Raw genomic sequence first — 17839 nt, forward strand, 5'->3', positions numbered from 1 at the left:
TTGAGCCAAGCTAGAGTGACTCAACTGAGTCACTGCCCCCTTCAGACTGACCTATGGGCATGTGGTCCTAGGTATGTAAGAAAGTAAATGGTCAAGCCAGGAAGCAGTGTTCCTTCACCATCTCGGCTTTCGTTTCTGCACCTAAGTTCCTCAGTTATGGCCTGCAACCTGTATCATCAACTACACCCTCCTCCTTCCCAATCTGCTTTTGATTATGGTGTTTATCACAGAAACAAAAATCAAAGTAGGACAAAGGTTATCTTCAGGAACATAGTAAATTCAAGAGCAGCCTAGGATACATGAGACCCTGTCTCAAAAACAAGCAAGCAGGCAAGCAAACACACAAAACAAGAAGCTAATCTTAAATCCCCCTGAAGAAAATGAATCGTGTGTGTATACATATTCTGGGGAGCAGGGGGCAGGATCTCTCACTGTCTCCGTCAGACTGGGTGGCCAGGGATCCTCAGGGATCCTCTCAACCTCTTCACAGATAGTATTACAGCCTTCTCTACGTGGGCGGTAGAGATAAAATTCAGGTGTTCGAATGCACTTTGCCAATAAGCCTTTTTCCCAGCACCTCCTCCCCATGAGTCAATTAATACACAAAGATGTTTTCTATTAAAACTAGATTAAACTAAGCTAAACGAATTAACAAAACCCCCTCCTTTTATTGCTCAGTTAATAAAGCTGTATGTCAGGAGTGGTTCAATGTAAGTGCTAAACAACACTCACAGTTAGGGTATGACTAAACAGGTCTACATATGCTTGGTATAAATGCATTACTCCCTTGAGTATTTTTTATATATGAATAGTTGAATACACAGATGAAGACAGCCAACTGAACAGAATGCATTCATTTTCACAAATAAAATATTGAACAGGAATACATTTGTCTTGATCTTCCTATATACTAATATAATAAGGTAAAATTAATTCATCACAAAACCCAAGCTGGCTAAGGCAAGCAGGAGAGGCAATGTAACACAACAAACCAAACACAAAAATGCCCACATCATATTTGGCTCTGGTACTACTCTCAGAGTGTGGGCAAATTATTTAACCTATTTGTAACTTAAGTTTCTAACTACCATCAACTGTGTTCATAGGAAACATATCGATAGAGTACCTATCAAAGTGAATAGAATCATAAATGTTCAGTAAGTATTATTGCTATTGAAACAATGAGTCTTATACTTTCTTTTGATAAATTACATGTTGCAAAAATTATGTTGTAATAGACTACTTAATCTTCAACAGTTATCTGAGTTTCACACTGATACTCAGAGAGAACATACCCTGGTTGGGAATTGCTAAGACATAGAAGTACCAAGATGGGGCTGGAGAGATGGCTCAGGGGTTAGGAGCACTTGCTGTTCTTGCAGAGATCCTAGAACCCACATGGTGGTCACAATGGTCTGCGTAGGTCCAGCTGCACAGGCCCCAGTGTCCTCCTCTTATGGCACTGCACACACATGGTGTGCATTCATATATAAGTAAAACACTCATACACATAAAAAAAAAATCTTTAAAAAACCAAAACAACAACAACAACAACCACAACCAAACGGAAAGAACAGTGGCTCTGTGGGGACAAGCATTAAAGAGCTGAGCCCAAGGCTATATTGTGTGCTTAATAGATTCTCTACCACTGAGCTAAACTGTTTGGTGCCCTACTGTTCCTAATGAGTTGAGTTCTTGCCTTTTCTTTCTCCACTGGAGTAAATAGTAGAATACTCCTTCCCATGTTTATTACTCCCTAACTCATCTTTCTTTTTCTTAAATAATTTCTGTTTCTGGATAGCTATGGGGAGCAGTGACCTTGGAGGTGAAGAGAAGCTAAGCACCCCTATCTTATTCTTGTCAAGGCCAACCCAGGTTCCCAGATAGCCACCCAACTCCTAACTCAATGTTCTGTCTGCTTTTCTCCCTAGTAGAGCTATGTCCTGTACAGTGTTTCCTTCTTTGCCTTGAAACACAAGTATAAAATAAGCCCTCCCAAATACAAAGTTCAATACTGAAAACAAAGAAATGCATTTAAAAAGAAAAATATACCTCAAACTCTTTACAAGAAAGTTATTTCATATTTACTGAGCATGTTAGATTCATTAGACTTTGTTCATCTAACAGCATGAACTTTGTTCATCTTAGTACCACAGAGAAAATTGTTAGTCTCAAAATTTAAAAGAAATCACTGCCTCATTTCCTTTTGTTATATAAAGTACTTAGCAAGCCCATTAAATTTATATTTCAGAATTTTTCTACAGCAATTTCATTTTGAAAATGAATCAACATAAAAGGCACCTATTATGCTGAAACCAGTTATGGAAGCATACTGCAGCTCTCCATTGTTACTTGTTTTATCTACTCTAAGAGAGCTGTAAGGCCCCAAGGAAAAGGTAGCAGCACACACCATTTAAAAGCACATTCCTGCTGCCTATAAATACACAGCCAGTTACGGAGGCCACAGAGTATGGACTCCTCTGCTCTTCCCAACCATCCATTTCTAACTAAATGACGTGGGTAAATCACATGAGATATCTGTTAGCAGCTAGAAAATCTTCAGGCTTAAAGAAAACATGGTCTTACAGATTTTCATTTTTACATGTAGAAAATCTTAATTACCTTAAATTGCTAGGTCCTTTCTTTTAATTCTATCTTATGACTCTATGAATAATTAATATTCTTTTAAACACCAAACTACACATTTTCTAAATGTCTAGGTTCCATATACTCAAACCATAACTTTAAAACTTAAGTTCCCCAAATACTTATTAATTATAAGCGTTTTTCAGTGTTTAGTGAATATCACACTTCTAAGCTATTTCACATCCTAATTGCTTTAAGCACTCAACACAACGTCATCTACACTAAACCATAGTGATTTATAATCTGGATATATACAAGAGCCAGGGAATAACTAATTTCTGCATTAAATTTTGTTCTCATTATTATTCTACCTTACATTTACCCTACTTATGACAAAATTGTCTTATTTTTAATTATTATAGATATAGATTTTATTTACTGATTGATTTTACTTTATGTATGACCATTTGTCTATATGTATGTGCACTATGTGTGTGCCTAGTGCCTAGGGACAGAGAGGGCACTGTATCCCTGGAACTGGCAGTTGTAATAATGTGGGTGCTGGCATAATCACTGAGCCATTTCTCCAGCTCCTATTTTTTATTTATTTATGTATGAGTGGTCTATCTTCCTGTGGGTCTGCCATGACAGAAGAGGGCATCACATACTCATTACAGATGATTGTGAGCCACCATGTGTTTGCTGGGAATTGAATTCGGGATCTCTGGAAGAGCAATCAATGCTCTTAACCACTGAGTCATCTCTCCAGCCGCCCGCTCCTACTTTATATTAAATTACACGTGTATACCTCTGTATACAGGTATATACATGTGACCACAGAGACCAGAAGGACACAGAGCTGGAATTATAGGTGAGTGTGAAGTGGCTGCTGAGAACTGAATTCCAGTCCTCTGCAGGAGCAGCATGTGTTCCTAACTACTAGACCCGAACCCACCATTGTGTATTTGAGACAGGGTCTCTCACTTGCCTGGGCCTCACCAAGTAGGTGGGGCTGGCTGGGCAATGATCCCCAGGGATCCAGTTGTCTCCTTTCTCTGGATCCATTAACTTCAAGTAATTAACATTTTGTCTGGTCTTTTGTTGTTTTAAGATAGGGTCTCTCTACATTGGCCTAGCTGTCCTGGGACTATTTAGACCAGGCTGGCCTTGAATTCACAGAGCTCTATCTGCCTCTGCCTCCCAAGTACAGGTATTAAAGGCATGTGCCACCATGCCTGGTTTGTTTATTTGTTTCTATTTAAATTTTGTGGGTTGAATGGAGGTCCTCCTGCTTGCACGCAAACATATCACAAAGTAAGCTAGCTCCCCGGGTCCCAAAAAAAATTTTCAGTGGACACTAAATGGCAGGGAAGCAATTTCATATAGTTTGGCCTAAGAGTATAACACCAAAAGGGCAAACCAATTATTATGTTCACAATGAGTCTCAAATTTCAGAACTACTATAGTTCGTAAAAATAAAGCAAAGTGTATGAATATTTACTTAGTAAAATTGTTTTTAAGATTGTAAAGCCCAAAGATTACCCATAACATTAATAATACAATAAGATTAATATAAATAGACGATCAAAATGGTATTTTTCTCAAACTGCCAATAAATAAAAATGCTATAATCAATCTAGTTCTGGTATCTATAAACAACCTTAGTTAAGGGGCGTTACAATAGAAATATGTTATTAGTCACATTCTTAGTAATAAAAAGAGAAGATTTTTTTTTAAAGCATCTGCCACCACTGCCTGGCCCTATATATTATTTCTTTTTTTTTTTTTTTTTTTTTTTTTTTGGTTTTTCGAGACAGGGTTTCTCTGTGTAGCCCTGGCTGTCCTGGAACTCCCTCTGTAGACCAGGCTGGCCTCGAACTCAGAAATCCGCCTGCCTCTGCCTCCCGAGTGCTGGGATTAAAGGCGTGCGCCACCACGCCCGGCTTTATTATTTCTAACATCTTCAGTTAACACCCTGGTCTTTTTTTTTTTTTTTTTTAAGATTTACTTATTTATTATATGTAAGTACAGTGTAGCTGTCTTCAGACACTCCAGAAGAGGGCATCAGATTTCGTTATGGATGGTTGTGAGCCACCATGTGTTTGCTGGGATTTGAACTTGGGACTCTTAACCACTCTTAACCACTGAGCCATCTCGCCAGCCCAGAGAAGATCTTTATTAATTAAAAAATCTTCACTCAGGCTAGAGAGAAGGCTCAGCATGGAAAAACACTACCAAACCTAATGATTTAAGTACAATTCCCAGGACCTGAAGAGAAAACTTACTCCTGAAAACTGATTCCTGAGCTCAGGGTGTGTGTGTGTGTACAGAAATAAATAAATGTAATAGGTTTTAAAAACATTTACTCGCCGGGTGGTGGTGATGCACGCCTTTAATCCCAGCACTTTGGAGGCAGAGGCAGGCAGATTTCTGAGTTCGAGGCCAGCCTGGTCTACAGAGTGAGTTCCAGGACAGCCAGGGCTACACAGAGAAACCCTGTCTCAAAAAACCAAAATAAATAAATGAATGAATGAATCAATCAAATTTACTCAGTCGCAGTCCTCCTCACACAGTGGACATGACAGTACTTACTTCTTCTTCTGGCTCGTTCACTTCACTTTCATTTCCAGACTGTTCCTCTGTTTCAGCTCCTCCTTCTTCTTCTTCTTCATCCTCTTCAAGATTTTCCCCTTCTGTCATAGACTCTTTGGACTCTTTGTCATTTACTAGGCCTTGAAAAGAGGACAAAAATGGAAATAAATAGCATTTATCTTTTACACTATGGTTTTTATATTACTTCACTTAAAAAGCGTGAAGTGACTTAACAGCCATTCCTGAGAGCAATAAATGATCATAATTGTGAGAAACACAGGAAAAATACAATTTCCTATCCACAAGACTATAAAAGAAAAATAAGATATATGCAAACATATGCCTTTTTCCTTTTTCTTCCATCTCCAAATACTAAAAAGATTATCTTGTTTAAACTCTATCTCAGATGAAGAAAGACAAAGACAGTCACATGTAAAGGTCAGCCTCAGAGCTCATGGCAGAGCTGTGCCATGCTTTACAAAATAAATATATAAAATCATATCACTTTGTAGAGAAATCACATTTGGCTGTCAATCTGAACGCACACCTTTGTTCTGCAGTTTACATTTTTCTTCAGTAGCAGCGTGTTCTTCCATGGGGAACTTGCTGCCCGAATCTTTCCCTTCCCACGTCATCTACATCTTACTGTGCAGCTCTTCTTCCCACGTCATCTACATCTTACTGTACAGCTCTTCTTCCCACGTCATCTACATCTTACTGTACAGCTCTTCTTCCCTCGTCATCTACATCTTACTGTACAGCTCTTCCTCCCACGTCATCTACATCTTACTGTACAGCTCTTCCTCCCACGTCATCTACATCTTACTGTACAGCTCTTCTTCACATTGGATTAATTTCAATTTACTTGCTCTAATTTGAAGAAACACATAACATAGTCTGACCTATTTCCCAACTCTTTCCTACAAATTACAGAGAGCTTGTCTTTAGATGTGGCTCATCCAATGTCCTCAGTGAGAGTGTCACTGAACATGTCTCTTCAAGTGTCACCTGACCTTCCTTCCTATCTGGTCCCTCCTTACAGCTGATGCCATCTTACTTCTTCTCTAATAAGTTCATAAATGTTGCAAGATCACTAAGGACAAAGAACTTAGGGTATATATTTCAAATTTAACAAAGGCTATAATTGACAAGTATACAGCAGGTTCAGTAAGTCAGTACTAGTTATTCACAGAATTTTCGTAAAATACAGGAAGAACTATTGATAATACGTATTAATCTTCTCATTTCATGAATGCTGAGTGTCAGAGCTTGAGGAACCAGACAAACCTCTAACAACAGAAATGTACTCTAGCGCTCTAAGCTGAGGCAGTGCTGAAATGACAGAAGTACTGAGCACTTAAAGTACTATTTTCACAGTTTGAGGGAAGAAAAAGCAGATGGAGGATGCTCAGAACTAGCTGTTCTAAAAGTGAAATTCATTAATCTAAGGATTTACTTATTGTTTAGTGGCTTTCATATATAAAAGGAGCCAATTTTATTTATGTCTATGTTTAGTTGGATTTTAAAATATTTGCTGGCTGGCATGTGTGTCTAAGTATGCTGAATGCGTATCATGCCATGGCGTGAGTGTGGAAGACCAATCTGCAGGAGTCAGTCCTTTACTACCGTGTGAGCTCCAAAACTCAAAGTCGGGCTTGGTGACAAGCATCCTTACCTGCTGAACTTTCTTGGAGACCTCTAACTGGATTTAAAAACAAAATATTTGACTAATAATTATCAAAGGCAAACAATACAAAGCCAGGAGTTTGCAACCTAAATGTTAGCATAACAACCCAATGATAAGTTATGTGATATGAAATATTATGACATCATTATACTCTCTACTTTCGATATGCATCACTGAGAACACTATGTAAGCAACTGTTCTGATAGCCATGCTTCCAAAGCATCATGAAAATAATCGGATTGCTAGCGTATTTCCATCTGGACCACAACAAAGCTTCAAACTCAGCTTGTACGCACTGCCTTTGCAATTTGCTTTACTCTGTAAGAATGATCTAACTATGAATGATACCTAGGAAACTGTCAATGTAAACAATGTACATGAGACATATAAAGGACATATGGGTAACAAAATATAAATATAGACAAAGCACAGAGTATTAACATGTTAGAAGTGCATATAGGAACAAAATAAAACCCATTTCTCCTTCAATGTAAACTGCTAGAGGACTCAGGCTCCTCTCATCAGAAGCGGCCAGAGCCTGTTTCCAGGGAGTCAGGAGAGCTGAACACATCTTCCACATACTTGGAAGTCATAAGAGCATGAGATTGTTTGTCCTTCTTAGACATTAGCTGCCCATTTAATTTGAACTTTGTTTGTCATGTGTAAATAACACCTCCATCATTCTGGCAAAAAAACCATACTCAATAACCTATCCTATGTTTTTGTTTTTTCGAGACAGGGTTTCTCAGTAGCCCTGGCTGTCCTGGAACTCACTCTGTAGTTCAGGCTGGCCTCGAACTCAGAAATCCCCCTGCCTCTGCCTCCCAAGTGCTGGGATTAAAGGCGTGCGCCACCACGCCCGGTTAACCTATCCTTATGGATAGCATTCTAATAGTTTGCCTGTGTACTTCATACAGAAGTAGTAATGACCTGGCAAGGAAATCATTTTTCTTTTAATCTCAATTTGTACAAAATGTGTATATTTTATGGGGATTTGTTTATTTTGTAGGTTTGTTGTTTTGTTTTTCTGAGACAAAGTCTCCCTGAATAATCACACTGGCCTTTGACTCTTTGCCTCTGCCTTCCAAGTGCTGAGATTACAGGTGTCTGCACTAGACCACATATGGGAAAATTTCAAACAATCAGATTTGTTATTTTTGGGTACATGCTTCTGCAAACTTAAAATTTGGAAACACAAGTACTAGATCATTTTTAGGCCTTTTAAAAATAAATATTCAACCCATTTGGTTCACCGGTATTCTTTATTTTTAAGAGTCTTTATTCATTATATGCTAAATTGCCTAGTATTTAATTAGAACTACTTTTGGACCTTTAATAGTTTTTGGCTTTGTTTATAATTTAAGAAATATACTCTTCTGCTTTAGGATATATTTACTCTGATTTCTGTTCTTCACAGTATTAGCTGGAACCTCCAAACAAAAACGGAGTCATTTTGGCTTTAAAAAAAGTCTTAACCCGTATATTCTGTATATTCTGTCTACCAAAAGGTATGAAAATCACTTTAAAAAGCAATAAAATGGTGTAAACCTGAAAAAAATTCTTAAGAGTCAAACAACAGATTTAAGTATGGTATATTCAAACAAAGGAATACAATCTGTTAAAACAAACAAACAAAAACTCCAAAGATTTTTAAAAAGTCCAGTTACAAAACTGCAAAAACATGAAAAGTTTAAAAAAAACCTATCATAAATCATATTAACAAACCAGTCTTTCTAACTGCATACAGGTGGTTTTCTTTATATTTCTCAGAATTACTGCCATAAACATCACCTATGTTAACACTGTAAATGGTTTAAGACATTAAAAATTAATTTTAGTACTTCCCACTAGCTTCACCTTGCATTGGATGCTATAAAATTAAAATGAAAAGTTCCCAGGTGCTCGCCGACAATGGCAAACAAAGCATGGTGCTGTGGTTCACCAACAGGAGGGTACTTAGAACACACACTATGCACACAGCCTCTTCCTGTTATTTAACTTCTAAAACCAGGAGGATGGAGACTGATTTTAAGTGCTACCATCTTTATAGTTTCAAGCCATAACGGTGACTCATTTTTCTTTCTTCATGTTCCTCATAAATAGTTCATTGTCTTTTAACCCTTTAATTTACAACAAGACCAAGCAATCTTGTTTCTTCTTCCTTATGCCCCTATATGCAGTTGTACCATTTATGAAAATTTCTGGGCCCTAGGGAACACCTTAACAACTTCAGAAGATACAAAGAACAAGATAATGCTTTGTGTGAAATGCTTTATTTAATTAGAAATCTAAAAAGAAAAAGAAACTGGGTAACCTGGGTCAAGGCTGAAAAGCCCTATTTCACCCTCGGTCTTTGTGAAGTGAGCAGGAGAACACATCCCTACGTGCACACTGAGTGTAGAGATTTGAACAATCAGGCAAACTCAGATTTACCCTGGAGGTGGCAAGCACATCATCAATATTCTGGACACCTGCGGTAGGGAGGGGACTGTCACTTATACCTTCACTTCAGACTGGTTCTTCCAGACAAGCAACGTAACAAAGCAATACTCTAAGGACAACTGACAGTAAGGATGCATATGAACACACCAAGTGCTAATGAGAAATGAAATAACTTTATCAACTCTGACAAGATAATGATTATGAAAATACTACAATAAAACAGACTGACTAGGTTGGTATGACTAGACTTTGTATTTGTTACCTGTTGACCAAACTAGTAAACTACTGTATTCCACAGGGGGCGACGTTCAAAGGTTAGGTCTTCTAGAAGCGCCTCAGAAAGCTAAGGAACATTGTACATATAGTCCCCTAGCAGCACATTTTCTCTAGACCCAGAAAAAGAGCCAACTCCACTAATGAATGAGATCTTAAAATTGGTAGTTGTTCCAAATTTCTAACAGGTACTCCCTTCTATACTTCAAAGTCTGTGTGTTCTCAGGAATAGTAACCAGCTGAAAACATGAGACATTTTCATCCAAACGTTTGCTCAGAAACCAGAGTCTAAAAGTAAGAGAGAGCAGTTGACAAGACTGCATTTTTCCTTCACTATCACTTGCTTTAAGTCCGGCTTGATCGTTTATTTCAATTAGAGATCACTTGGTGAACCCAACCAGGTCACATCTAACACTACTATGCAGTACTCAACATCAAAGATACAAAGTATGCAAACTGAAAACTCTGACTGGAAACGTTATGAAACAGATTCTACAGATAAGCTGACCAAATCCCCTCCATTTTCTCTCTGTAATAAATTGCTTACCTAGTTTTATTAAGAATTCTCGTTCCAAGTCTTGTACCTGCCTGATGGATTCTTCCAGAGAATTACAGAGTTTGATCTTTGGTCTTAGCAGCTCTAGTGTGTCACTGATCATGTAATCTATATCAATAGGAAATGGATGGTCTTTTGTCCAAACCTCCAAACTTTTCTTCCACCAAACATAACGCTGATAACAAATAAAAAAATAAATTTAGCTATAAGAAATTAATAGCAAAAATTTAAAATAGTATGTTGTACTGTGGTATTGCCTAGTTATAATAACTAAGTTAAAAGGTTGAACAAGAAACCTTTAATTTTTATTAATGGACAACAGCAATGATTCTAATTCAATTATTTTCTCCTATTTACATAATTTTTGAACCAGTTCTTGAGTTTAGTCTAAAGATTTTTTTATTCTGCTGTCATAGGTTAAAAAAAAGACATGAAAAAAGTATAAACAAAATGTCAAACACACTTTAGGGTTACCACAAACAGAGTTGACACATTTAACTTTATAAAAGTAGATTTGATGCCTTAGTTTTGATAAATTGTCATTATTTTCCTATGTTACCTGCTTCATTTCTTTTTTTTTTTTAAAGTTCTATTAAAGTATTTAAGGATGAACCCAATCCCTTCTTTTGGAGACAAGATATTTCTGTGTAGCCCTGGTTATCCTGGAACTCACAGAGATCTGTCTGCCTCTTCCTCCTGAGTGCTGAGACTAAAAGCATGCACCACCATGCCTGACGAGGATAAAACTTTTTGAAAAAAATATGTGCCACATATTTCTGTCAAATTAATTTGGAAAACACCTTTGTTGACTTCTGGTCCTAAGTATTTCGGAGAGACTCTTTTTCTCTGAGGCTGGAATAGCAGGCATCAAATGAAAAATTCTACTTTAGATATTAATATTGTTTGGAGCAAAACTCAGGTATTTAATATAGACATCTCCAGTTTAAGCAAGTCTTACATATAACAGGGACTTTGACCTTCAAACCTGCAAACTCCTTTCTTCATTTCTTGTTCATAAACTTGTAAGATAAGGCAGTATGTATAGAAGTATAAAAAAGTTAAAATGAAATTCCCCAACATTATATAGTCCTACTTCAATCCCAGCTACTATGCGAATGCATTTCTGATGCCTCAAGCTATATAATAACCAGACCATCCCTTTCTCAAGAGGTAACTGTAGTGACTGTGGCTGGGTAAAATCAGGCACTATTGATGTTTTACTTGGCAGCATCTTAAGCACTTGATGACAAGCTGCCCTTTCTAATCAGTACTTACTATGTTGTATTTTACAGGAAATAATGATTGAGGAACATGTAAGCAACCTAGAAACCTTACAGAAATTGTATGATTATCCCTGTATTTGTACTGAAGTTAATTTACCTCATACTTATTCTAAATCATAAATTATGGAATAAATAAAAATATGAAAAGCACAACCAAAGAGTTAACAAATAAATACATTTGCTTTCTATGTTAGAAATGTTTATGTAAACTATTATTTCTCTAAGGTAGGTAAGTAAACAGATGAATAGCTAGATAAATCAGATCTTTTAGAAACAAGCATTTTTGGATATAAACTAAAACAGGCACGAGAGAAGAATGTTATCAAATCATAAGTAGCTGTTTGTGGCAGGCAGGTTATGATCCCAGCACTTGGGAAGAAGGGACAGGAGGTCACGAATTCAAGGCCAGCCTGGGCTACATGGTGACAGACAAAACAAACCAACTAAACCAACCAAACAAAAAAATCCCCACAGGTTTTTACTTTAAAAAAAGAATTACTGTATCAAATACAAAAATCTATAAATTATTGTGCCAAATTAACAATCTATATACTCTTCAAAGTTAGCAACCTATCATTATCAATGATAAGCTGCAAAAAATTAGTGTTTGTTTATGTATGAATCTGTCACACAATTTAAGGTCTCTACAGTAAGTACAACTTAATTCTGTTTATAAACAATATATAATTTCTCTGCTAAATTTTCTGTTACATATGCATTCAGTGATATGAAATTGTATATTGTGCTTTCATACCTGAAAATATACAAGGAAGCAGTCAAGTTTTCGTTTACTGGAACCTCTGTCAAAGTACTGGCCACAGGTATCCAAAATAGTACATACTAGTCTAATTCTAAAGAGATGCTCAGGAGGGTCCAGGGAACTTGGAGACCCATCAGGGTTGACACCAAATGAAGTAAAAGAATAAAGAGTTCTGAAAATAACAGCTGATTCGACCATTCTGTAATTATAAAGTTCTCCTAAGAACTTGGCACTACTGATACGCCTCTGGTTAAATTTCGGTTGATTAACCTGAAAAACAAAACAAAAAACACCGCACAGGTTTTCAGTGAAGAGCAGCAATAAAACTGGAAGGGTTAATTCTAACGTAAGAGTGCCAACCAGTCAGAGGACACTTGTCAGAGAAACGATGATAGTTTCTTTACCCCTTTCTAAGAATTGGCTATTTCTAATTAGCCTGTCAGCTTCTAAGAAATGCTTATCTTTAAAATGCCTTAATAAAAAGAACATGTTAGATATTAAGTTAAATATTAAGCTATCATTAAGTGAGCTTTTTCTAAATAGTTACAATGTAAGTCTTCCTACCAGCCCACCTAAGCCATTTTCTTTGTAACCTATCAATCAAAAACCATTACATAGCTCGTTATATAACATTAAGAGGAAAGTACTTAAAGAACATTCCTATAATTATCAAATATTTATAATATAAATATAATATAATAAGCTCATAGCTTCCTATAAGTTGAGTCTCAATAATAAATTAAAAATAATAATAATTTAGTATAATCTAACAAAATAAACTTAAAACAACTTCTGAAAAAGAATAAAAAAAGTACTAATGATTGAAGTTGCAGCAGGAAATTTAATATACAAGTTTACTCATAAGTAACTCCCAAGAGACTGCAAGTGATTTAGGGCTGGAGAGATGGCTCAGCGGTTAAAAGCATCTACTGCTCTTCAGAAGGTCCTGAGTTCAAATCCCAGCAATCACATGGTGGCTCACAACCATCCGTAACAAGATCTGATGCCCTCTTCTGGTGTGTCTGAAGACAGCTACAGTGTACTTACATATAATAAATAAATAAATCTTGAAAAAAAAAAAACTTAAAACACCTCTGTCATACATATATGTGTATGTATGTATGTATGTATGTATGCACACATGTATGTAGATACACACATCCAACCTTCCTTCTGGACCTAGGAATGCATATTCATGCAAAAAAAATGCAAGTGATTTAATATAAGAAAGGAACAGGGTTTTTTGTTGTTGTTGTTGTTGTTGCTTTTTAACACAGTTTCTCTACAACCTTGCCTGTTCTAGAACTCCCTCTGTAGACCAGAATGGTCTCAAATTTACAGAGATCTGTTTGCCTCTGCCTCCTTACTGCTGGGATTAAAGGTGTGTACCACTACTGCCCAGCTCAATCGTAGGATTTAAAGACTTTTACGTTCTCCACAAGATCTAACTGGGCTTAACTATAAAGGAGATCTGTTACCTCCATTCCCAATCGAATATCTTCGAGTACTCCATCCACAACGTGGATCCCAACATCCTCCTGGTAGAGTACCAGCCCTGCTAGGAGGTTGGCTACACAGTGAATACTGTTGTATTTCACGTTCCAGATGTTTATCATACAACAAATGACATAGTCTTTTACTTCTTGGTCCTGCCAGGGCAACTTTCGCATCTGTCTCAAAACCTACATGAAGAAAGTGTTGTTTAAATTATTAAGCACATAAAATAATCCAGGAACTCTAGTCCTTATTGTGCAGACACAGAGATTTTAAATCTGAAATACTTTAGTAGGCTCAGTTTTCTTACTTTTCAAAGAGGTAAAATGAGATTTATTATTATTTCTACTCTCTAAACCTTTCCATAATGTCTACAATATTTCCCCAAAATGTCCTACAGTATTTGGGTCATAAAGTCAAATGAAAGCTGATGGATGAGATGATTCAGTAGGTAATTACAAGGCACATACACACAAAGAATATACAGAGTGTAATAAAAAATAAACGAACAGTACAGAGTCAAAGACTAAGCTCGATGAAAGAAAAAAAAGCCATGGTTTACCAAAATTAGTATATATCATTTGACATAAATAATCTTACTTAAAATCTATTTCTAGCAAATGTACCCACATTCAGACCAATGAAACAAAAAAGATGGCGAGAAACAACCTGCACAATCAGAGACACTGAACCTTTGACAAAAACAATCAGTGGAGAACAGAACCAAGCAAGACAGCCTCGTCAGCAAGTCGTACTGGGAAACTGGCTATCCACAAGGGAAGAAGGAAACTAGATCTATTCCTCGCCCTACTGAAAAATCAATTCAAATGCATCAGATCTTAATGAAAGACCTGAAACTCTGAAAGTGCCAAAGGACAACAGAAGAAACATGTCAAGCCCAGGAAAGACCTCTTCAAAGGACTTAAGAAATAATTCCAAAAATTAACAAAGGAGTTAATAAGAAATTAAAAAGCTTCTGCACAGAGAAAAAAAAAATCACCAGAGTGAAAAGATACAGAGAATAGGAATGAATTATTGCTATTTAGCTAAATACTGGCAATATCTTCTAATCAATAAACTAGAAAAATATAAATGGTAATAAATACGTAAAATAGAGTCCAAAATCCTAAGCCACAGAAGAAAGACAAGAGTCCATGTCATCATAATCATAATTGCTATCAACAAGAAAACAAATGCCAACCAATTCTGATAACAATGTGGGAAGAGTCAGTGGTGGTGGCACACCCCTTTAATCACAACACTCAGGAGGCAGACACAGGTGGATCTGTGGGTTCAAGGTCAGCTTGGCCTACAGGACAGTTTCAGGACAGTCAGGGCTATATACAGAGAGACCCTGTCTCCAAAAAAAGGAGGGCGGAGGGAGAGAAAGAACAGAAAGAGAGGAAAAGGAGGAGAAAGAAGAGAAACCGGCATCACAACTGGTAAGAATATTAACTAGTATAGCTACTATGAAAGTCAGTATGGATGTCCTTCAAGAAAGCTAATAATAGAACTGCCATACTATATGACAAACCATACCAGTTTGGGTATTCTAACTCACTGTACCATAGATACCGGAACATCCATGTTTACTGGTACATTTTTAAAAATAGTTCAGTTATGAGAATCAATAAAGATGCTCATCAACAGAGGATGAATAAAGAAAACATGGTGCACAATGGAATATTACTCAGCTATAAAGAAAAAATGAAATTATGAGACTTGTAGGGAAAAAGATAGAGCTACAGATCATTATGCTAAGCAAGGTAAGTCATGCTCAGATATGTATTACAAGTTCTCTCTCATGTGGGCTCTACATTTAAGTGTGTGTGTGTGTGTGTGTGTGTGCGTGCACGCGCATGTGTGTAAGTACAGAGAAAACTTGAGGACAAAGAGATACAATGAAGGGGAAAGGTGGACTAAAGAGGTAAAGGAATGTGTGCTATGAGCGCAGAGGGAGGGCAAGTAGAGGGCAGAGGGCAACAAGAGAAGGATATCAAAGGGTAGGGGTTGGGAAGGTGTAATGACACATTATGTACGAGAAAGCCATAGCAACATCCACTGTGAGATTGTCCTTTCATGTGTCCCCGCTTTCTAGAATCATCCTCCAAGCACCACGCCTGCTCTCCTTACCGCTCTGGAAACACCACTGCTCTACCACCACAGTCGCTTTCAGTGCTTTCCAAACTTTACCCCACTCTAAAGCTGCTTTAATCAACCCTGAAGACAGCGTCCCTTTTCACAGGTGCACTGTCATTCTTGTCACCTTCTACCACAGACAGAAAGGAGTTCTGATGGTTCTTAGCCTTTTCTGAAAAATCACCCTGTTGTTATCCTTTCCAGAAAAATAGAAATAGATATCCAAAATGATAAATTTCAGAGGAATCATGAACCTGTTCCCTGCCTAGCTTGCACAAGGTCCAGGTTCTCCCCAACTCCCCCACAAACACCAAAAACAAAAACACAAAAAAGAATAACAATAAAAAAGATTAAAATAAGTTTCAAAAACATATAACATTAAAATTAGAAGTGAAACATTATAATAATAAAAAGTTATAAAAATACAAAATACGTATCTCTAAGATTCCTTAGCATACATCCCATGAATGTCTTCTTAGGATGACTTGAGCAATATCATTCCTAATGAACGTAGATCTACCCGTACCTGTCCTGGAATGCATGAGGGCAGCACCATCACAAACCTCAAGGTGACTATTACTAGGTGATGTGATTCAGATTTTACCTTTTCCGTAGTGACCTTAGAGAGATCCTTGTACAAAAGTTTTCGGACATACTCCTGAAGAGGAGGACGTTTCTTTCTCACTGTCTTTTCAGCAGGCGGTGGGTTGCAGTAATAATATGCATTTTCTACCATTGTAACATACCGTGCATCAAGATGCATTGCTTGTTTCTTTCTCATCATTTGCTCCTAAAAGAAAATGTCTAGATTAACCAAAACATTTCAAAATGCATGCAGGAAAAACACTTACCTGCTCTGAAAAGCAACAGCATAGAAGCTGAGCAACGCTAAGTTCTAAGACCTTGGGAGCTACTAGTTTCCTTGTCTGAAGAGACATTCCTGATTAAATGGTGTAATACTGGATGGTATCAACTCTAAGAAGGAATTATTATCAGTTACACACAGAACAGCTCAAGTCCGAATTGGATCTTCATTTAATTCTTATTCCTTAATTCCACTTACACATTTGAGCCTTGTGCTCCTTAGGGATAATAGAGGTTGGAATAGTTATAAATCAAGTCACATTTGTAGCAGGCCTTTTTGAATATTTTATGGGGTACATTCTAAAACTTGTAGTAGCACAATGGTTTACATCCCGAGAAGTTGAATGGTCACCCGCTGCCCAGGCTTTCCTTTGTCTCGAATCTCACCACTGAAACAGAAGTTAAGCTAGAGAACTCTAGAATGAGTGCACTTTGGCTTCACTTGATGGGCATCACATGAATAATTTCTGCTAAGAAATCACACAAATCCATGCGTCTTCATTTCAAACCTCACCAGTAAGTTACTCAGCCTCAAAACTAGACTATAAAATAAGACAGATAAATGTCACAACCAAGACATGTATTGCTTGATTGCATAATCTACTTAACTAAGTACCTTAGTGTCTCACTGCAGTGAAGAGACACCATGACCAAGGCAACTTTTGTAAGGGACAATATAAATGGAACTGGCTTACATGTTCAGAGGTTCAAGTCCTCTATCATAAAGGTGGGAGCATGGCAGTGTCTAGGCTTGTTCTGAAGGCAATTAAGAGAAGACTGACGACCAGGCAGAGAGGAGGAGGGTCTTAAAGCCTCACTCACACAGTGACACACTTCCTCCAACAAAGCCATACCACCTAACAGTGCCTCTCTCTGGCCAAGTATGTTCAAACCACCAATCAGTACCCCTTGGTCCCCATAGGCTTATTCAAACACATGTGTCTACAGGAGCCACACCCAGCCATTGTGGAAAGAAAAATGCAGTTAGTCCAAATTCAAAAGTCCCCATGAGTCTAAAGCAGTCTCAACAATGTTAAGATTCAAAGTTCAAAGTCTCTTCTAGATTCATCCAGTCACTTAACTGTAATCCCCTATAAAATCAAAATCAAAGAACAGATCATGTATCTCCAATACCACAGGACATATAAAACATCATAGTGAGG

General features: G+C 37.3%; 1 protein-coding gene across 3 annotated transcripts in view; it reads right to left on the reverse strand.

The window, feature by feature from the left end:
- Nucleotides 1-17839, reverse strand: part of Upf2 (UPF2 regulator of nonsense mediated mRNA decay) — a 105822-nt gene that overhangs the window by 16258 nt on the left and 71725 nt on the right. For all 3 annotated transcript variants that reach the window (XM_021185922.3, XM_021185904.3, XM_021185914.3), the window contains exons 12-16: nucleotides 16417-16602; nucleotides 13658-13861; nucleotides 12174-12449; nucleotides 10128-10311; nucleotides 5179-5318 (exon numbers count right to left, since the gene is read on the reverse strand). In XM_021185922.3, coding sequence (XP_021041581.1) covers nucleotides 5179-5318; nucleotides 10128-10311; nucleotides 12174-12449; nucleotides 13658-13861; nucleotides 16417-16602 — 990 coding nt within the window. The remainder of the gene's footprint in view (nucleotides 1-5178; nucleotides 5319-10127; nucleotides 10312-12173; nucleotides 12450-13657; nucleotides 13862-16416; nucleotides 16603-17839) is intronic.

Source organism: Mus caroli, unplaced genomic scaffold (assembly GCF_978045245.1).
Source record: "Mus caroli unplaced genomic scaffold, Mus_caroli_1 scaffold_2, whole genome shotgun sequence".
Taxonomy (NCBI): Eukaryota; Metazoa; Chordata; class Mammalia; order Rodentia; family Muridae; genus Mus; species Mus caroli.